Raw genomic sequence first — 22383 nt, 5'->3', positions numbered from 1 at the left:
AGTAACTGAGAGAAATGCAAAAAGTGTTGCAACTGTCCCCAGTCTCCCTACATCGAGCCTGTCTGTGTGGATAAACGTTCCTGTTATCGATCTAATCAGTGTGTGTGTTTTCTTTGGACTTAGAAAGCCAGCCCTATTTGCATTGGTCGTTCAGAGTCTTCCTGTCGTCAGCCAAAATTTCACTTCTGGTGCTATCGTCTATATCTGAACAGGTCAGCGTGACCTAGAGTAGTAATAATGGGGACGTACGAAAGCATCAATCACACGTAACTGTGTGATTCCATCAAATTAATATGGTTCAATTTGACAACGGGTTACAAGGAATTGTGGAATTCTTTTTTCATGCGATGGAAACTGGAAGCGAGTGTGCATTGATAAGTGCAGCTAGTTCAGGCAGGGCAATGGGGCAGCGTGCGATCATCGAGGATGTAAGGCTGGGTGTCAAACCTGCTCCCACCTCTCATATGCTAAAGTCTGGAGTTTCTGGACGGTCTCAACTTGATGGCTCTCACACCCCATTCAAGATGAGGTCTGATTGGTTGTTCTTGTGTATAAGGGAATTGTCTTCATCTCCTGAGACCTTCTCCTCAGTTCTCCTTTGTCCTACTGTCCTACTCCTTGCTCACCTCTTGCTTTCTCTCTGATTTACAATGATCATGGTAGAGTAGGTAAGATTTAAACCTTTCATAATGTAACATGTTTGCCTTGTAATTGATTTCATTCATTAAATGCGTATTTCATTAAACCGTACTTTGACCATTCTTGCTCTGATTTAACCCATAGAGTCAAATACCTGGAATTCATTGGTATTGGCATTGTTTGGTTTGTGCTAAAACACTGTTCAGTTTCCCATCTTCCTTTAAACCATAGGGGAATTTGTTTTGGTTGTTTGGACAATATTTACCCCCCTACAGGGACGTAAGGCGTCTTACTCCACCTTCCTTCCTCCGCCCACTCCCACACCCATGTTAGCAGCGCATATCCATTGGGCCACGTCCAATAAGGCGTCTTTAAAAGACGCGCGGATACGCACACACTCACCCCGGTTGTTGTATGATCAGTGGTGCTGCCACCCTCCACCATCCCCTTCTCCCCCATGCTGTCTGTATGTTCTATCCACCAGGGGGATTATATCTCTATTGCTCCCTGCCTCATATGTCATGTATGTATGTATTGCATCGAGGAGGCAGGGAGTGCTTCCCTTAGAATCTTAGATCATCCACTCCGCCAAAGTTAAATCTACATGTCCATGTCAAATAACAATAAATGCTCAAATCTAATACGTGATTGTCTTGACTGACTAAGTGTTTGTGTGTCAGCATGGGGCCCAGGGGTGAATATTTCTGTGTGTACGGTTTTAATACCTCTTCTGGAAACGTGTCCTGCGACTCTTCACCTCTGATGGTGAAGAGGAGTTAATGGCGTCCTCTCACACAAGCTCCATTCATCCACTGGCTCACCACAAGGTTGTGTACTCTCTCCTCTTCTTTATATTCTCTACACAAAGAGTTTCCAGAGTAAGTTTAAGAATAAACACATCCTAAAGTATGCAGATGACACGATCGTCGTCAGCTTGCTGAAGGAAGGGGATATGGATCATGGGCTGGTTGTCAATGACTTTGTGTCACGGTGTTAGGAGTTTCACCTGAATTTATCAAATATCCAGGATATGATAATTGACTTCAGGATATTCAGGACATTATAAATATTTGGGTACTGTGTTTGATAGCATGCTGTGCTTTCAGAGACACAGAGAACACAGATGCCATTTCTAAGGAGTCACAGCAACGTCTCTGAGAAAAAGGAACTCTTTTAAAGTGTGCACCAAAAAGATGACACTGTTTTATACATTTTAATTGAATCAGTGCTGACATTTTGTGTGGTGGTATGTTTTGGGAATCTGAATCTGATTAATAAGAACAGGCCTGATCGGCTTGTCAGAGTGACCAGTAAAGTCATTGGGGTAAACCAAGTCCAGCTCTCTGAGCTTTATGTTTGGCAGGTCGCAAGGAAGACCCAGGCCCTATTGGCTTGTACTGACCATCTCCTGAAGGGGGAGTTTGGGCTCTTGCCTTCAGGAAGAAGGTATAAAGTTTCCACCCACAGAACAAAAAGATTTGGGGACTCTTTGTTTGTTTTGCAATTAGGAGGCTAAATTTTTATGAACGAATGACATTAAGAATTCATTGACGGAACTTATTCTGGGTTTTCAACATGAAAAACATCACTTTTGGTGACTGTAGGGGGGAGAAACAGGAACACTAATGTCTTGATTTCCAGCCAAATTATCTGGAATGTCAGTGGACAAGGTCCATTAATGGAGTGCATAAATCAATACGCCAAGAGACAGAATAGACAGCAGGGCCTTGCAGGCAGTACGCATCATGGAAATGAGCGCAGAATACAGTGTACAGGGAAGCGCCTGGTTTGGAATATGTCTGCAACAGAGAGGGGGTGTGAGATACAAGGCACTTCTTGGGCCAACAGTCAACTCCAGCACCTCCTTCAGGAAGTGGAGGTGCACCCCATCAAGACTATCATAATCCCTGGTAACATGGGTCATGTACCATATCACATGTATTCACATTGCTTAACTGTCATTATAGTTGGATTGGCCGTGGATGGATTGAAGATTCTTGGAAACAGCATCCACTGTACCACTGCCTCTCTCCCTCCCCCCCTCCTTCCCCTGTCCTTGAAACTTTTGGAGGTCCTGAATTTTGGTTAGTAAAAAAATCTTTGTGCTTTTGATCCTGTCTGCATCCTCCCTTTATGTCTGCTCGCTCTATGGACTTTGATACTACAGCTCCAGTGAAGACAAATATAACCCAACAAGCAGCTGGGGAACATGCTTTTGGGAGTGTTAGGGTTGTTATTATGTTGATTCCAGGTGCTGAACACTGGTATGTGTGAGATGTTTTTAATAACTGCAAAGAAATCAAAGAAGTCTAGGCCCATTTAGCCTAAGCCTTCTTATTTTTGTTTTCAAATTCAAGCGCTTCATTTTTGTGTACATGGTTATAGGATACAATATTATATGCTGTTGCCTACATTTAAAAATATATATTCTTTTAATGTAGATACATAAAAATGTGGGAATTTCTTTTTTTTTGCACATTTTTATAGGCCACTTAACGTGCCACACAATTCAGAACAGCCACAGCCCATCTGATCTGTGAAAAGTCCATTTAACACAGGCTGGCTTCTGGGATTAATGTCCTACTGGGACAGTTTAAGGTACTAGAAAAATGTGTTCAAGTACTACAAAGTACAAGTAGAATATGATTCAGGTTGGATCAAATGTTACAGTACAAGTGGATAGTGTAACCTCAAGAGTTGTAGGGAAAACGCATCATCTTCCAGAGATGTTCCACTCATCTCTTGTTCGTACCTATCATGCTGTCCGTTGGTGGTGGTAAGGGGTAGAGCAACTTAGATTCCAATAAGCTTGCCCAGGTGGTGTACTGTCTCCTTAAAACAGGTGAGTGAATGCACTGGCGTTGGGGCGTGGGATTCATTACTTTTTATCCTGAAAACTGTGGTTAGGTAACAGCGTCATCCTCTGTTATTTAAACAATCAGAAATATACAACCGCGCAGATTGAAATTTATATCGGAAATGTCTGAGCCGGCATCAAACAAAACAGGTACTTTACACAGCAAGCTTTGTCAAAATATGTTCATTTTATTACTATATTTATAATGTTGTTGTTTTTACAGTTACATGTAGGAACAGTATATGTATTACATGCTCAGACATATCTAATGCAGTGTTTAGTATGACTAGAACATCCACAAATCTCAAAGCAGAACAGCTATTTCTCAGCCTGCCTTTCAGGTCCACAACCTGCTGTTGCCAGGGATGGCTTGACAATCAGATTTGCATCCAGTACTGGTCCCAACCTCCTGCTCTGCATCCAGTACTGGTCCCAACCTCCTGCTCTGCATCCAATACTGGTCCCAACCTCCTGCTCTGCATCCAGTGCTGGTCCCAACCTCCTGCTCTGCATCCAGTACTGGTCCCAACCTCCTGCTCTGCATCCAGTACTGGTCCCAACCTCCTGCTCTGCATCCAGTGGTGGTCCCAACCTCCTGCTCTGCATCCAGTACTGGTCCCTCACAGCCTCCTACCACTAACCCCTGCTCAGGATCCAACACTGGTCCCAGTTTCCTGACACTTGCCCTGTTCTGTGTACAGTCCTGTGCCAGAACAATGCTATATGTTTCATTACAGCACAAACTATCAAACAGGTCTGGTTTGGACTTTGAACTATTCTTCAGTCAAGACTGTACATGCACTAAAAACCTGAGGAATTGCAACACCACCTACAGTCAATTCACACACTTTGGAATTTGGAATTTTGACCATAGGACAAACAACACCACTAAACTACCTCACATACATCCCATGGTTCTGTCCTTCTGTTTAGTTTATGCATAGGTTGTTTCTCCTGTTTTCTTTGTATCACAATAAAGGGCTGTGTTTGTATTGTCCATTTGTGTAAAAGTGTTTGTCCCTGATCTTGTCTAGTCGCTTTTAAAATGCAATCAGCTGCTCACAGACTGACAGAAGCTATCAGTTCTCTGAGCTATAAATTAAGGCCCATCAAAGAATATGAAAAATTGCCTATTATCAGGTAAAAACTGACTCTGCTCAACTACGTGTGTTTGTTGGAGGTGAATGATATTTGGGTTCAATTATGAATTATGCATAATTATTTGGCATAATTATGATTAAACACATTATTCAAAAAGGGAAGGAAGTGGTCACAAAGCTGAGATGGGCCTGTCTAGTCTGTGTATGCATGCCACGTCTCTCACTTCCTAACCTCCCTTCAGACTAAAATCAAATCATCAAACTATTTCAAACGGTAATGAATTGAATGGCCTACCTGGCCATTGAAACCTGTGTCAACAAAATATAAAAGGTGCAATACAATAACCATTTAATGTACCTGTTCATTTCTAATATAAATTGTATCACCATAAGAACATTATTTACTTATACACAATTCACCCATTAAGTATTATACCGGGGAAACTATGTATTTACTCTCTACACAGTAAGAACAAGTCTCAAAAACAGTGGGGCAGAGGATGGCTGCTGTAAGCCCTGTCTGAGCCCCAGCAGAGCGAGTGGGCAGTAGACTTCATGTACATAACATGCAGTCATGACTAGGTTAATAAATGGCATCCCTAATGACACTGAACAGTATTTATCTAAACCACCTCTACAAATCCATCATTGTCAATGACAAAAAAATTGAGAAAATGTTTGGTAAACAGTATGCTCACCTGCATTCCATGTCCTTATTTGGTCACATTCATTAGATAAGCGCTCATTGCATAATCCAGTCTATCCATCTACACAAGAAGCACGGAGATCACACGTCTTAGTTCGCTAGTGACTCCTCGTGATAATAATACTACACCAAACCAACTACAGTATTGCAGGAAGTATTTACTAGTATAACATCATTAGTCAGGCAAAGTGTCAGACCCCTGCCATCTCTCCACTGGTGTCCCACAGGGCTCCGTCCTTGGACCCCTCCTCTTCTTCCTGTACACCACCTCGCTTGGACCAATCATCACCTCCCATGGCTTTTCCTACCACTGCTATGCTGACGACACGCAGCTGTACCCTGTATGAACACTATGACTAGTTACACACCTACATATCCAACACATGTAGCTGCCAAATGGGGGATGCATCCTGTTGTTTGTTAATGAGGGTGAAGTTTAGCCTCTATACAAGTTGTCTGAGGTGAGGTTGTTATTCGTATCTAGAAACACCAGGAGTCCTCGTCTCACGCTGGGTGCGCTGATCTGTAAGTATCTGGTCTCTCTGGGCAGCTCCTTAGAGAGCTGAAAGACTAGCCACTCTGATCTGCCATGACCAATCGCCAGCGTTCGCCTTAGCCAATTCCTTCACCACTACAGTAACAGAGCTAGCTGCCGTAGCTTGAAAATCAAACTGTTCCCGAACCCTGTGGGGAGGAGGGCCACAACATCATGGCCACCAACAAAACTGTCTTTAGCTTATGGATATTCGGCAGCGTTGTCACAATGGACCAAATGGCTTCGCTCGCATCTTTGTCGGCCGCCATTCCGTTTGAGAATAAAGAGTCTCTTTCTCTAGAATAAATACAAATTTCACTATTGATCTCCCCGAAGGGCTGGGTCTATAGTCCAGTCATTTTATGAAAAAGGGTAGGGCAAATTGCAACAGAAGCAAAATCAACTGATTTTGTATCCTCAATATGTCCTGAGTAAGGAAGCCTTGAAGAATCCCATTAGGGCAATGTTTAGAAAAAGACCCATATATAGCCTATTCATATGCCTATTTATTCTTTTTCTCACATGAATAGGGTAAAAATTATAACCTTTAGATATCACCATGAAAATTACTGAGTTGATTAGGCTCCTTGCATCCAGACAAACCAAAAATGTATTACAAGTTTTTTTTTATGTTTCACATGAGCAAACTGTGCATAATCTATTTAGGCATGTGCCAATTTGCATAAATACCACAGCAGATCTAAACATTGGGTATAGCCAGGTGAAAATGTCTTCTTGAATCTGTGGACAACAGTAAACTTTCAGACATCTTGGCCTGACGGGGTCAAAATACTTCTGATGGGGGAAACGAAGCTTTCCGAACCAAGGAGCTATTTGAACGAAGGGCGATTCTAGGATCAAACCGTCAGAGGTGCTCAGCCCCCAATGAGAATGTAACGTGAATACAGTGCCTTGCAAAAGTGCTAAACACCTTGGTAATTTAATCTCTAATTTCACTGTATAAAAATTAACACATTTATGTATTTTTCTGCAAAATATTGAATGAATGAAAAAACGAAGGATGTCCCTTTCTTCATAAACTACCAGCATCAAATGATAATAAACAATAATACTTTTTAGTTTGGTATTATTATTTTGCTTGAGCACCCATAAAAAGGGTCTAAAATCGGCACTGATTTGAAACAATTGTGTCAAAGTATCGCTTTTCTGAAGTGTTTGATACATCTTCTCCATAGGGACATCTGTTGGTCAATTCATGGTATGGCGACTGTATCGAGAGATTGAAGGAATCGAGTGACGTAAAGTCCTCGAGACGTTAGTCTTGCATCGTCATCAATTTGACAAAGGTTATGTGGCAAATGTTTCGATGTGCAAGTGTCAAAAATATGTTATATGTTATCATATATTTTTGTATTATAAACAACGTAACGTAGCCTATATGCTACATTCATACGATGTAGCCTATTTTTGGGTTCTGATAGCATTAATCACCTTTACAGCTAAGTTGAGTATGGCCTCGTGGTAATTAAGAGTGCTGCCCCTCAGATCCATATAGTGAGATTGTAACCTCGATTTAGTTGAAGTAGCCTATGAAAAATCATACATTATTAGGCTTATTTGATAATGTAGGCTAGCAGCTAAGGTTGTGGAACATGTTTTTGCAACCGGGAAAGGGATGGCTACATTTGAAGGCTGGCAAAACTAAGAAATAGCCTATGCTTGCTTGTGTACACTCTCACATCACACATCTGTAGCCTATCTTTGTCTATCTAGCTCTGGCAATCTGTAGGCTACCTCTGGCTCTGTCAATGAATGTATTCTATTCTATAGCGTCCGTAATTATGTCTCCTCTATAACCAACGAATATTAGTGGATTTCTTATGTCTTTTAAGCGTTTGAATAAAACGCCGTTTGTTTCGGATCCTATTAGACTGTTTGTACGACACTATGTTCGACATCAACTGCGGCAGCAATGACACGCACCGTTTTGTGTCAATGGACTCCCGGAGCGCTTGCTTTGAGCGTCTAATATTACCGCGGGTGATGGGTAGGAGTTTGTTGAAACCCCGAAATGTCTCTTACTGCGTCGGTATTTGACGACCGGGAATGAGAACGGGTAGCAAACAATGGTAGGGCAAGTCTCTGGTAATATTAGCCTATACCTACCTCCTTTCCAATACCATAATCGTATACATACTTTCTATCAGTTAAATCGATGATGAGATGGGAGAAGCAGGAGCGAAGCGGCTGCACATGTATGCGCCATCGTCATTCATCTTATTTGCTGCTCATGAGTGAGTTCTCCGTCACAAACCTCCCCACAGCACAACCCCCGTAGTATTGAAAGGGGCGGTCTGGAAAGATTCTGAGCGAATCCCCCCGTGTTCAGTTTTTCCTCCGCTATTGCCGCGTCTCAGCGCTGGATGCTCAAGGGACAAGAGCCACAGTTGACTTGTTTGTCATATTTGCGTAGTGCAAAAATAATCCGTTTTTTGTTGTTGCGTGATTTTGTTTTGGAACTATAAACCAATATGGGCAAAGTGGAGGGAGGCATGAAATGTGTGAAATACCTTCTTTTCGTGTTCAACTTCATGTTCTGGGTAAGTGGTAATTGATTTTAATGAACGCTGCAGCAAGTGCATGCAAAATAACCGTATATAGCACATACATTATTGTCATTATTTTTTAGAACATAGGCTATACCTGCGTGTTCTCTGCCGTATGTATTCGTTTATTTAGATGTTGACTGCTTGCAGTGCCTTTATTCATTCCTCTTTTTAAATCGCCGACGGAGCGGAATGGGGTGAGTTAGGTTGGTCGGGCTCAAATCAGATTTTCCACTGAGGAAAATCCGCCCCTTTTTCCCTGGCGAAGCGTGTTTTTGAAAGGAAGGAGTAGCAGCATGGAAAAACAGCTCAGCACTTGGCTCTTTGCGCCACAGGGCTTTCATGGTATGAGAGAGATGATTGATAAACACTGCAAGTTACAGCGACCCTGAACTGAGAATTCCTATGAATGTCGCGCCACCCAACAGTAGGCTACATGTTGCGATAGAGCCAGATAGGCTTCCCATGACAAAAACACACCGATCAAAATCGCCTTTTTCTTTGTTGGCCTACTTGATTGTTTTTTTGCATAAAATCAGCAGAAACGTTCATTTTACTTACAAAATACGGTTAAACCCTCGTTACTATCATCTGCCTTATTTTGACGCATTAGCCAAGTCTTCTGACAAAACTTTTTTTTCCGGTGGCATGACAGTTTCTCAGACTTGGTTTCAGAAGAATATCCAATTGTCACTTAGCTCAGAACTCAGAAGGTGGACCTGAATGTGCGTGTTTATTGTGCTTCTGCAGCACCCACGTCACAATAACCATGGTATTTGAGGATTCTTAGCAAATAGGCTGTGCTAAGAATATGTTCCACCCCAACTTCCCTCTCTCTGTTCCTCTGAGAAGCCGTTATAGTTTATTAATTAGACTCCTTGACCAAATTGTATTTTTTCCAAAGAAAATTACATATTGCCTGTCTTCACCAGTCCAACCTCTATAGGGTCTTGCCTCTTTCTTACACCCTGTGCTTTGTGTGTGTGTGTGTGTGTGTGTGTTTGTGCATGTCTGCTTGCTACTCCAAAAGGGAAGTTCCTTTGTGTGTGTGAGAATTTTCCAACACAGCATCTGCCAAGTGGATCAGGCGGGGAGCTTGGTCAATGGATCCATTGTGATTGAAGGACAATGGCATAATTTAAATCTGCCGTTAGTCCGGATTAGCCTATAGCCGAACGCGGCGGATGGCGGCTTGTCGCTAGCTGTCTTAGCATTAAGCATGTATGGGGGGGGGGGGGGGGGCTGTTGGAGGCTGCCAGAGCTGTCTGCAACAGTCATCCAGAGAGAGGAAAAGTTGAAAGTGAATGCTAACTAATTGGAAAAGAGAGGCAGGTGCATGTGGAGGGGGAGAGACTGTTTTGCGATGGAGAGAGTTGTTGTGAGTAGGGGGTAGAGTAAAGACAAACTATAGTGGAAAGGAAGAGAACATGATGAGAGATAAAAGGGTCAATGGGAGATTGTGTGTGTACGTGCATACGCTTGTGTGTGTGTGTGTGTGTGTGTGTGTGTGTGTGTGTGTGTGTGTGTGTGTGTGTTCGAGCAGAAGAGACAGTTGGCACCGGCCTGACCTAGATTCAGGGGGGAATGTAGATCAAACAGTAAAATCACTGGCAAATCTTTATTTGAGCTATGTGTATATCCATGTGTCTGGTGTTTTATCAATGGCTACACTAGCAATGTTTCACTAATGGCTTTACACAAATACTCCCACATCCGTACACACACGTACACTTTCATAAACAAACAACACCCCCCCGCTCAATATTCAGTGTAGCCACAAAGCCGATGAATGTAGCCACGAAATAAACAAGGCATGCTTGTGCACCTCTTTCGACGTAGCCCATCACGGAGCCGTTCCTATGTCACCCAGCCCTGTCCCTCCATCTCCACCTCCTCTTGTAACCACGCCAGCACAGTCCCTCAGGCCTCCTCCGGCGCTGGGTCTGACGGAGAGACGGATGATAACTAGGAGGGACGGGAGGGGCTGAGGCCGAGCCTCATGTCCCCAGTGCAGCCAGAGATGAAGGGAGGGAGGGGACGCCGGTGCTGTTGTTGTCGGCCGCTCCATGTCATGTTCTAGAACTGTTATCAGACTACAGCGACACACACAGATACACACACACATACAGAGACACGATGTCCTTTGGACTAAACAGAATAGAAATGGCCACGCAGACAGGGCACACACATGTTAATCAGCAATGTTTATGAAGCTCGACAAGTTCATGTCAAGCCAAACAAGAATGGTTTACAATTTAAATTCCATCAAGGCCAGATTCCCCCGTGTATTCAATAATAACCCAGGAGGTCCTAATGTGAGAACATTACATTGGGTCCTGATACACGATCCAAGTCATTGGAATATGGCTTTTACTCTGCTCTGACCAACCTTAACATTTGTTCCAGAGTCTAGTCGATCGACACTCATCACAGTCTCACTGCAATAAGTAAAGGTTGATTTATTGAGCGTCTAACTGACATTAAAATGGAGCACTGCTTTCAAATCAATACCAAGTAAGGAGAGCAAGAAGGCAGGTGGCATAGACACACACAAGTACACACACAAGTACACACACAAGTACACACACAAGTACACACACAAGTACACACACAAGTACGCACTCAAGTACACACACAAGTACGCACACAAGTACACACACAAGTACGCACTCAAGTACACACACAGGCTGGCCAGGATGGCAGTGCCACCATCACCTGTCCTTCATTGTCTGGCTGGATGGCTGGGCCTGATTTTAAGAAAGGGTTTCTGTGAGATAGACCTAGACAAAACTTGGTTTCCCCGTAGGAAAATACTTATTTAACGACACATTTAGAAAAAGCGCTGTAAAAAGAAACAACCTCAATAAAGACCAAACCCAAAGATTTCCATCGCTGTCCAGAAATACTCAGACTCAGACACCATGCACGGCATAGAGGGGGAGGACAAACTATTGACATGGTTTCTTCAGTTGTGGTGAAATAGGCGTTTGGGTTCTGTTACCAGAGACAACAAGCTAATTCTCCTAGAAAGAGAATAGAGCCGTGACAAACACGCGCAGCATGCCATGCATTATCTATACCGTATTCATGTGTTGCACTGTACCCAGAGCATTCTGTCCTCAAACAACTCTCGACCAAAGTTCTTTCTGTTTTCCCCCTCTCTTCCCACTCTTTCATTCTCTCCTTCTATCATTGTCTCTCTTTGTTGCTCTTGCTGCCTCCTCATTGTGTGCCAAAACCGTTGTCACTGCAAGACAGTGGCCCTTTGTCCTCCTGGGTGAGGTGGGGGGGGAGTTAGGCAACAGGATAAAAGAGGAGGATGAAGGGGAGAGATGGAGGAGAGAAAGTAGGGTGAGAGCGAAAGAGGAGGGAGGAAGGGGGGTGTTTTGGATTGAGGGGTGTGTGTGTGTGGAGGGGGCTGGGGTGGGGGGGGGGGTCAAGAGGGATTTGGTAAAGGAGGGAAAAGGTATCTGGTGTCAGGCAACTGCAGGGTTATGATGTTGGAACAGGCCTGGAGGTTGAAGTGAAGGGGTTAATTGAACCCTGGGGACCGCAGAGCCAAGGATCGCCCCATTGCTAATGTATTTAGGTTAGCACATGCACCATCTTCGCTCCTGCTGCTACTACAAACGTATAGCACTTAAGCCCATTTGCTCCCCGTTAACCTGTTCATTTTTGACAATAGCAACTATCTAGCTACACTTATTTGCCTTGCTAGCTGCACTTTATTTAGCAATAGCATGTTATCATGGTGGCAGGTTTGCCCAGTGCCGGAGGGAAATTCCACCTAATTTCACTTTAGTTAATCCTTTATTACTCTACCATGGAGTGTTCAGACACATACCAGGGCTAACCAGATCCAGAGGCTTGACAGGCCTCCTTCCTTTGGGCTTGGTTATATTGTCTACCAATGCCCTTAGATCCTTATGCTTAGAACAGGCACTAATGGATCATCTCAAGGTGCTCAGATGTCCTATCCATCACTTCCTCCCTGACACTAAATCCTGGGTTTGGGTCTGAGCCCAGGAGACTGGCTTGCAAAGCCTGTCCCATTCGTGTGGTTTACTGCCTCAACCTTGGCTCTGCTACCACCTGGGAAGAGGCCTGTGGTGCAGGAGAAGGAGGGAGCGATGGGGAGGGTGAGAAGAGGACCAGGATAGAAGAGCGGAGGAGACGTGAAGAGGAAGAAGAGAGACGCACGCCAGCCTCATGAGCCCCACGATCTGATGGACAAGCGTTAAATCGTAGATAAGTCCGAAATACCCCATGTTTTTTTTCTCAATCTTTTATTCCACACCCACTCATGCTCCAAGATGACAGATTTGAGAGGGAATTTAAATTCCATTGAGTGGCCCAGCTGGTTTAGTTTCCAGCTGTTGTGTTCAGACAGACTGTCAAGAGCAACACAAACATGTCATCACTAGAACAGGGCCTGTCTGAAAATAGGCCTACGTCAGACCTGTGGCTCCACTCTTGCACATGGGACAAGGCCCTACGACTTGACTCAAAAATGCAAATAGATGGATGTATTTAATCCCAAGGACTGAGAGCACCATGCAGAGTCAGCAATTGGAAGATGTGTTCTAGTTGTTTTTTTTTTTAACCAATTTCAGCACTGCTCAGGGAGAGGAATGAGAGAAAGCTGGAAGTTGAAACAGCATACCATTCTTGCCACATCAGCCACGTTTATGATGAATTCATCTTTGACTTTGAAGAGTTTGAGCCACCTTGATGTTTTGTTGAACCTCCAGGGAAGTTTATTTGGATTTAACTCTCGGTCCCTGCGAGTTAAAAGTACCTAGCTGTAGTCAATATAAGGAACTAGCAAACTTCAGCTTGGCACAGGTGCAGCTAAGGCGAGAACCAGGAAACTGTTGTACCCTGAAAATCACCAGCAGGGTTAGGGTTAGTGACCTTTACACACACTCACACACACACACACACACACACTCACACACACACACACACACACACACACACACACACACACACACACACTCACACACACACACACACACACACACTCACACACACACACACACACACACACACACATACCAAAACCGGAGTGGCTTTCCTCACGAGGCACAGAAGCAGCTCAATGATCCCTAAAACGCCTCACCATCGATCAGTAAAAGGGAGTAGATACTATCATGTGTTGATTTCCACAGTGTCAGTAACATGATGTTCCCATAAGGAGTCATGGCAGAATATTGTTGGGGCTGAAAGCCTGTGTAAGTTCCATCCACATGGAGTCACACACCAACTCGCAGTAATAATAACACACTGGTGTGTGTGTGTGTGTGATGATGAAAAAATGTAAGCAACAGAATAAACACCTCAACTGAACAGGGGAGTCTGTTTCTTCTCAAAGCACTTGTTCCCACTAAAACTGGATTTCTTAAACACTGGCAATAGGCCATCTAAGGAGTTGTGGACCTGTGTAATTGGGCTTTAGCAAATCAGGTAAATGAAGATTCACTTCAATCATCTGCAACCAAGGACCATTTGAACGTGAATTCCCAAATGTTATATCGATTAGTACATTTGTAATTCTGCATGAAAGCTGTATGAACTGTACACAAAGCTCAGACAAAATTAATATGGAGGGATTAAGTATCAGATATACTAGTTACCACGAGTTATTTGAGTGGAAATAATGGAAAATACTGTTCTACTGTACAGTTGTACCTCACATCAAATACCTATAAAAATAGGTATTTTTGTCTATGCCTCTCCCAGATGGCCCAATCAATCTTAATGCCTCTCTCCATATGTCTCTCCGTATGTCTCTCTGTCGTCCTCCCTCCTAGTTGATGGGCTCCTTGGTGCTGGCAGTCGGGTTATGGTTGCGTTTTGATCCAGAAACCGTGTCCCTCCTCAATGGCGACGGAGCACCCGACACGTTCTTCATTGGTGAGTACAAAATACACAGTCTAGGAGAGGAGAAGACAGAAGGGTTGGTCAGTGAACACTGAGGAAATATTCTCTGTCTGTGTCAGGAATGAGCATGGATAGTGGACAAATGGTGGACAAGGTGACGATGATGACCACATGCTAACTGGAAAACAGCTGTCCAGACTAGAGGTTTGGGCGGGAGGTTTTTAAGAAATGGAAATATCTCCTGTTTACGTAATCCACAGAAGTCCCGAAATGAAGTTCCCCCCTTCTGGATTGTGAAGGACAGATAGGGAGTCAGATGGCTGAGTGGTGAGGGAGTCGGGCTAGTAATCAGAAGGTTGCTGGATCGATTCCCCGCCGTGCCAAATAACGTTGTGTCCTTGGGCAAGGCACTTCACCCTGCTTGCCTCGGGGGGAATGTCCCTGTACTTACTGTAAGTCGCTCTGGATAATTTGTCTGCTAAATGACTAAATCTAAATGTTAAATGTGTTAGTTTATACACATTTATACCCGGGGGAGGGAAATATGTATTATTGTCTCCTCTGCAGATACAGCCATTACTCATTAGACTTGTTTAGGAGTAGATTAGTGGACTATTGTGTATGTATATATACACAATAGTGTATGTATATATATATATATATCAGTTCTTCCTTTTATACAAGGTAAAAGTAGGTATATATATATATATATATATGTGACAAGATAACTGTAGAGCCAAGACACAAATCAATCAGGAGAAACTGAGAGCAGCAGAGAGGTAAGGAGAGAAGCGTAACAGAGAGAGAGAGAGAGAGAGAGAGAGAGAGAGAGAGGGAGAGAAAGAGAGAGGGGGACAACTCAGACAGGAGGAAGAAGAATGCGTTTGGCAAAGATTGACTCAGATGCTAGAGACAGCCATCCCTCCTTTCTCCTACCTCCTCCCTCCCTCCCTCCCCTCGTTCCTCCCTCCGTCCAACCTCGCTCTTGATTTGAGAAAACCATTGGTAACAGCTATGCAGAGAAATACATCAGGACTGGAAAAGATTGACTAGACCGCATGAAATCTGGTTCCACAGTCTCTGAGGGTCGTGGTTGAAAACCCTGCTGCCCCCGATGTTTATCATAACCTCCGTCATCACTTGTCAGGTATTCCAGCGGCATCTGCAATGGAACTCCCGGAGTCCCCATTACACGTGGGTCCTAAAATTACACCTAAGCATATGGCTGGTATTCATCCTATACATGGACACATGATATGCTGTCTTGCCCTGTAGGGCTATGTTTAGGTTGTGACTGTGTTTATGTGGGTGTGCGTGTGTGGAGGCATGTGTCTCTGTTTACATTGCCAGTTTGTAGGGACTTAAGGTCGATTTGTGACTAATCGGATATACTTGAGCGGGTAAGTAGCGTAAGTAAGTAAGTAGCGTCCTGGGCAGGCAAATTGATTGTGAATGGTTGAATCAGATGTTTTTGCTCCTGTCACTGAAAATACCGTTTTAAAATAAAGAATTCCAAAATCAATGTGAACATCACGGCCTGCAGTGTGAATCAAGCCTTCGACTCTACGGCTAGTTGGTCACAAGGCCAGGTCCTGTCAGGCTCCACATGGCTGTGACATCGAGGGCTGCCCATCACTGAGAACCCTCCCATGCTCTGCACTGACATCTAAGAGTCCACTCCACGGTCTCCATAGCTACAGCACTGAGGGACTATTCTCCTTCTCCCTCTCATTCTCATTGAATTACTGCTCCCCCCACACACACACGTACTGCCTGCACAGACTGAAGAAAAGGTATTGAGGGAGGCTTGTAGTGAGGACAGGGTATGACTGCGAATCTGTTCTCTGAGGTAACATTAAAGAACGGCAGTGTCTTCCTGCTAAAATGGCGGCCATGTTTGCCGGTTACCTCAGAAGGCCGAGCGCTGAGAGGAAGTGAATGTCTGTTTCACAGATGGTTAGGGAAGGCAGGGGCGCATGAGAAAATCAACAGCATTGCTGAGTTGTGCTAAAAGCCCAAGGAGTCATTTTCCACCTGGTGGCTAGCACTTGTGAGCCAACAGTCTTTCTCAGCAGCTCTTGTGGTTGGTCCACAGTGTACCCTGTGTCATGGTTGTCTTTTGACTGGGGAAAAGGGATCCTCTCGATTATCTCTACTCTGATTGTGAGGAAGGTTACCTGATGTGCTTCTGATAAGACCATCATTAGCTCAGTTCTCCTCTCTGCCAGTATACAAAACACACACAAACACACACACACTCCCCTAACACACTTCTTTTTCTATCCCTCTCCCTGTTTTCTTCTTTTCTGTCTTCTCTGTCACCCAAGCCTAATGTCACCTGGGGTAGTAATTACCCAGTCTGAACCCTTCCTCTGTAGACCTGTTGCTTGGCAACAGACCCCACCCCTGTGACCAGAGAAACCCAGTAGGGTTCCAGCCTGTCGTCATGCTTGTCCCTCAAGACCCATGACATTTTGCAGCTAATGAGGTTCACAATGGAGACACCATGGGTCTGTGCGAGGGCATCTCAGTTCCCACACAAATAGAAAACACTTTTGATGAGCTTTTAAGTGTTTTTAACAACATGCAAGTGTAACGGAGTGAGAACCGTGAAACTCGCTCCTCGGGTAATTAGCGGGCCACCCACGTCAACGAAGAGCTAGATGTTCTTTGGCGTAGTTGGTAGTGGTCACGGTAGTGGCAAGTCGGAGGTCGTGCGTTCTTATCCCGTGAGTGGTGAGCGAGGCCTTGTCGTGACGGAGCGTGGCTACAGCTGTTACATACCCGTCACATAAGTAATGCCCATGTCAAAAATTTGGATTTTCTACAGAATATTATGTACTTAAGTGTGTTATTGTTGTGGCTTTGTCCATTTTAAAACATCGGCTTCACTGAAACTAAATGTTCTTTTGGCCGAAACAGATGATGAGATGAAGTGTCGTGGAAAATGGCATTTTCCATATTTTATGAAAGACACCATGGAGAAACTGACCAAAACACACAGTCAAGTTTCATAATTTAACTACAGCAAAGGCAACACCAAACACTGAGTTGAAGTTGCAGGCGGTTCTTTTAAATTGGGCTTCTATAATCTTATTTCCACACGCCAGTAAAACTATCCCTGTGCTGCCCTCATCTGGTGAAAATGTTTACTACTTGACAGTAAACAATTACCTTACTAAAAGTGCAGTAGAAAACAACATTTTTGTACGATTCCTTTTCTTTCTTCCCAGGTGTGTATATTCTGATAGGGGCTGGAAGTCTGGTGATGTTAGTTGGCTTTTTTGGGTGTTGTGGTGCAGTTCGGGAGTCCCAGTGTCTACTGGGTTCGGTGAGTGTACACATACAAACACACACACACTCACTCACTCGCTCACTCACTCACTCACTCACTCACTCACTCACTCACTCACTCACTCACTCACTCACTGGCTCACACAACCAGGAACATTTTATGAATGAATTAACAACAAAAAGGGAAATCAGACAGTTGGATTCAATGAGTGAACGCTGTCTGACAGGATTGTGTTGGTCCGTAGTTCTTTGCCTGCCTGCTGATCATCTTTGGAGCCGAAGTTGCCGCCGGTGTGTTTGGATTCTTAAACAAGGACAAGGTAGGATTCTATACAATAAATGCTTGACCAACTGGTATTCCCATTAACAAACAGTTCTATTGAACTGTTAGTGGTAAGGTAAGGGTTGCATTCAGTAAAGGTTTCTCGCCTCTCGCTCTCTAAGATCATTGAAGACGTTCAAAGCTTCTACATCAAAACTTTCGATGACAACAACAACAACAACGGCACAGGGGTACTAACCTCCTATCACAATGTGGTGAGTAGATGTGGTATTACTTTGCAACTTTGACTGTGGGAACTCTAAACAAGCACACACCTGCCTGTATTCCTCCTCCTTTGGAATCTGCGATCAAAAATGACTTCTTAGATGAAGGCCTCAGCTCCTTTACACCAGTGGAGTCCCATTGGAAGAGTTATTTCTCAATAAAATGGAGGGAGGCAGGGGGCGAGGGAGGGAGGGTCTCTAAATGATAGCCTGTCTGATGATGTAACGTGTTGATCTGTCATGTGACCTAATGCATCTGTCCCTCCTCTAGTTAAAGTGCTGTGGCACCACTGAGAGACCCTGCCCTGACGCCCCGGAAGAGACCAAGGTGAGTCCCGACAGCAGAGTCACATGGAGGAACGAATGAAACAAGAATGAATGAATTCATGCAGAAAAGGCATCAACAACTGAGTGAACAGCCACCACATGAGCAAATGCACCGCGAAGACACGCATGAGAACATAAATCGAACGAAGGAACGCATAGATGAGAGAAGCTGGCTGAAGGGCCCTTTGGGAAGGGAAGAAACATGTATTGTTTGTTTATCGATCACATGATCGTGTGCCACACTTTGATCATGTGACACACGCATGCAGGGAGTCGCCATACAAACACACACACACGCACTGCTGTCGCCCTATGAGGGGCTTTCGATGAATATCAAAGTGGAAATCACACGAAAAGACCGTGCTGCCCTCCTGTTTGTTGGTGACAAAACCCGCTAACAAGGGCCACCTGTGTGTTCCTGTCTGTGTTTGCCGTGAAGACCTGCGAGGAAGCCATAGAGGAGTTCTTCAACACCAAGCTCTACGTCATTGGCTACGTAGGCATCGGCATCGCAGGCGTGATGGTGAGTGTGGGGAGGGAGGCGTGCAGAGAGGACAGGGCTAGACTGGTTGGCTGAGTAGTCATGTAGGGTGGACATAGGGGCTCTGTTCGAAAACTCTTAAAAATGAGTCCTTCCTTCCTTCCTTCCTTTTAAGACAGCGAGGTCTGTTCGAAATGTCTTAAATCTTCTCTTCCTGTCTAATAAGATACCTTGAAATACGTCACATAACGGTCATTTTTTAAGAGAGCATATGAGCTGCCTTGCTGTCTTAATGGCGGCACGTATTACCCATAACTCTGTGCGCAGGGTTACCGTGAGCAACAAGTTAAACAGAATCCTTTGACCGCCATTGCTCTACGTTTTTACAATTCATATTTCAGCTAAACGGTACTTGTAAATCAGCATCTGAATACAAATTTATCGAGAAGTGGGCAGTGTAGTTGCTGAAAATGTACTTATTTTATTGATGACACTCCTAATTTGTAAATTGCTCCGACTTTTCGATAACGTACAGTAGCTAGCATCGCCGTGCAGTGCAGACACTAGCTAGTTGCTGCGTTTTATCATAATCCTATCAAATGAGTGAAATACAAACACAAATGTTATGAGCTATTGAGCCTTTATCTAACACAAGTTTAAATACAGCTTAACTTGACTTAGTGTGACAATAAACTCAATGCAATTGACTGCCGTCTGACAAAGCGCGCTAGTGCGAGCACATAAGTACACGCAGCGCGATGACGTACATCCTGTCTTAATAGGCTGTTTGAAAACAACGGTTTTTAAGATACCTTACCAAGAAGAGAGCTGTCTCGTTAAACACCTGTCGAGTAAGACATCAAGGATTAAGACAGCTGTCTAAGTTTTCGAACAGAGCCAGGGTTCCCTGGTGAACAGGTACAGATGAGAAGCTTGTCATGACGTCACCTCCATGACCGTCCTCTCCGCCTTCCCTCACCTTGTCTCTCCAGATCATCGGAATGATCTTCAGCATGGTGCTGTGCTGTGCCATCCGGAACAGCAGAGAGGTCATCTAGACCCCTCACCTTCAGCCTCCCTCAACCCCTGACCCCCGACCCCTGGCCCCTGACAACAGCTGGCCCTTGGAAACTCTGCATCAACAGCCTTTGGAGCAATGCGTGATGTCATCAGTCTGCGTCAACTACAGGATGTGAACAGGATAGGTCATCCTTGGTCTCTGTCTTACTTAAATTTCTCAGATTTTTCCCCAGCTAGTCCGACTGCGATATGGCTTAATTGTCTGACGTGTCAATAGCATGTCAAGTAAAGGCAAGGGAAGGGACAGTTTACAAACCCATACAGTCACCATCATTGTCAATGTCAAAATTCAGAATCCCAATTCACCATTTATGGGTCCGTTAGGGGTGTGGGCTCGCCGTCCTTCACCGTTCCCTCAGAGCAGAGAGAGTAGGGTGGGGTCAGCATGGGAGAACATACACACACACACAGACACAGCAATATCATGTGACGTGAAACCAAGGGCACCCAAAAGGAATCCCAGGAAGAGAGCTGATTGGTTGTCATGTCCCTGTACTTTAATCATGCACTGTACACACACCGTACACATGGCACATACTCACACGAGTCACATGACTCACGGCTTTTCTGGGCTCCTGACACACCACACGCAACACACACACACACACAACACACACCACACTCCACACACACACCACACTCCACACACACACAACACTCCACATACGTGGACCTGTGGCTTTTGACACAGCACATCCCCTCACTCCATCCCCGCAGTAATAAAACGACACGCTCCCATTTCCTGTCCCGTATCCCATCTAGTCTCCACTCTCTTTTTCTCTCTGCCTGTTTCACCCATTTTCCATCCTTTTTTCCTTCTCTATCCTGGGTGTGAGGCCAGAAGAATCATCTGGGTCACTTGGCACAGTAGCCCTGTAACACTGATATCACCATATCTTCATTTCTCAGCTAAATTAAAAGGAGGGACCCTCTCCTTTTCCCCCTCTCAGACACTGAGCCAGAGGGGTAAAGAGATTCTTACGTAAGAGATCCGACACTCCTCTGACTACAGTTTGTATACAGTTGCGTTAACAGCCACGGAAGCCACATTCTATCCTTAGCAGTGACTGTAGGAGCTGTAGAAGTTGTAGTGGTCGTTCTGTCATGCAGTTGTCTGACACCAACACGTCTCACTCCTACACACTCACACCTCGACATCCGGTCCGGACAGACGCCTTCCTGTGCCTTATCATCAAACAACCCCAAATTGCAACCTCTCAGTTCAGTATCCCTGTTCAGGACTGTATATATCTGTGTCCATTTTTTCCAGTAGATTGGTGGCTGGTGGTCATCGTGATAGTCCAGAATCGAACCTTTTATAGACGCAGGCCCGTAAGGTGTAGCTTGTTTTAGTCGACAGCAGTGTTTGTAGTAAACTCAAGCTGTTTATGGACAGCTCAGTGTGATTTTCTTAACGTGCCTTGCTTTTTCTGTCCACCATTGAAGCTAAACCTGTCTGCCACGTTCAACCGTGTTTGTAGGAATGGCCTACATGCCATGCATTTTTCACACAAAAAAAAACGTTTGTAACTTAAGTGTCTTGAACATAATGTCTTTCAAAGCGGCGGGGGCCCATCTTAATCCTGTTGAGTGTCACTCTACTTGTCTCCTTTCTCTCATCTCCTCTAATGTACAATAAAGGAGGGGTGAAATTAATTTTCCCTGAATTATTCATCATGCTAAGACCTATCAGGTGTCTGTTCCCATCAATGCATATAAAGTGAAGGTGACAAAGGGAAGTACGCCAATTAGGACAGTTGAGATTTGCCCCGCCTCTGCCATTATGTTAGAGATTGCGAAGCGAGGCAGGTGCCACTTAATGGAAACCGATAAAAGCTCTATTGAGTTCTTTCCCTCTTCCCAGATATCTGTTGTTTTGGTGTTTGACCCTGTTGTAAGTATATGTGAGGAGTTTAATGTACTTATCCTCTGGTCTTAATGACAGCCCACATTAAGGGCTTTTGCTGTCTTCCATGTTTAAAACAAGAATTAAGTTGTTTTGTACTGTACACCTTTTAAACAAACGGTCATGTTGCAGTCAAGTGTCTGTGGTTTGTGTGTTAATTTATTTTTTGATGGCTGAATGTAATTTCAGTTAAAATTGCATTCCGAGCTTCTCAGGAAGATAGATGTTCGACGACTAATAAAATGATTACTTTGAACCATCGTTTTTACCCTGTCTCTCAGTTTACTGCTTGATGAACCTCTATGGGGAGGAAAAATGCTTGAATAAAGCTTTCAAAGGGTCAAAGGCTCTCATGGGGGGAAACCTGTATGGCCTTGGTCAAAGTGTTGCCTTTGGTCAGTCTTAGTTTGAAGTTTTACATTTCTTGGTTGAAATCATCAGACAGCTGAACACGTCAGTTAT

General features: G+C 44.3%; 1 protein-coding gene across 2 annotated transcripts; it reads left to right on the top strand.

The window, feature by feature from the left end:
- Positions 1 to 8162: 8162 nt before the first annotated feature.
- On the top strand, positions 8163 to 22185 carry LOC146251642 (tetraspanin-2-like). 2 transcript variants are annotated; one of them, XM_084680981.1, is made up of 8 exons: positions 8164 to 8398; positions 14218 to 14320; positions 17521 to 17618; positions 17827 to 17901; positions 18026 to 18118; positions 18399 to 18455; positions 18894 to 18977; positions 19928 to 22185. In XM_084680981.1, the coding sequence occupies exons 1-8, from the start codon at positions 8330 to 8332 to the stop codon at positions 19991 to 19993; spliced, it is 645 nt and encodes a 214-aa protein (XP_084537107.1). In that variant the 5' UTR covers positions 8164 to 8329; the 3' UTR covers positions 19994 to 22185. The 2 variants fall into 2 exon arrangements, with proteins under 2 accessions (XP_084537108.1, XP_084537107.1); XM_084680982.1 differs by lacking the exon at positions 18894 to 18977 and having other exon boundaries at positions 8163 to 8398.
- Positions 22186 to 22383: the final 198 nt, after the last annotated feature.

The sequence above is a fragment of the Hypomesus nipponensis genome, chromosome 18 (assembly GCF_054491055.1).
Source record: "Hypomesus nipponensis isolate SF chromosome 18, ASM5449105v1, whole genome shotgun sequence".
NCBI classification, from domain to species: domain Eukaryota; kingdom Metazoa; phylum Chordata; class Actinopteri; order Osmeriformes; family Osmeridae; genus Hypomesus; species Hypomesus nipponensis.
This window is presented reverse-complemented; position numbering and strand designations above follow the sequence as displayed.

Coding starts and splice junctions, on each gene's coding strand:
- LOC146251642 (XM_084680981.1), top strand. CDS start 8,330: ATGGGCAAAGTGGAGGGAGGCATGAAATGTGTGAAATACCTTCTTTTC. Junction 14,321..17,520: donor ACCCGACACGTTCTTCATTG/GTGAGTACAAAA, acceptor CTTTCTTCCCAG/GTGTGTATATTCTGATAGGG. Junction 18,978..19,927: donor TCGGCATCGCAGGCGTGATG/GTGAGTGTGGGG, acceptor TTGTCTCTCCAG/ATCATCGGAATGATCTTCAG.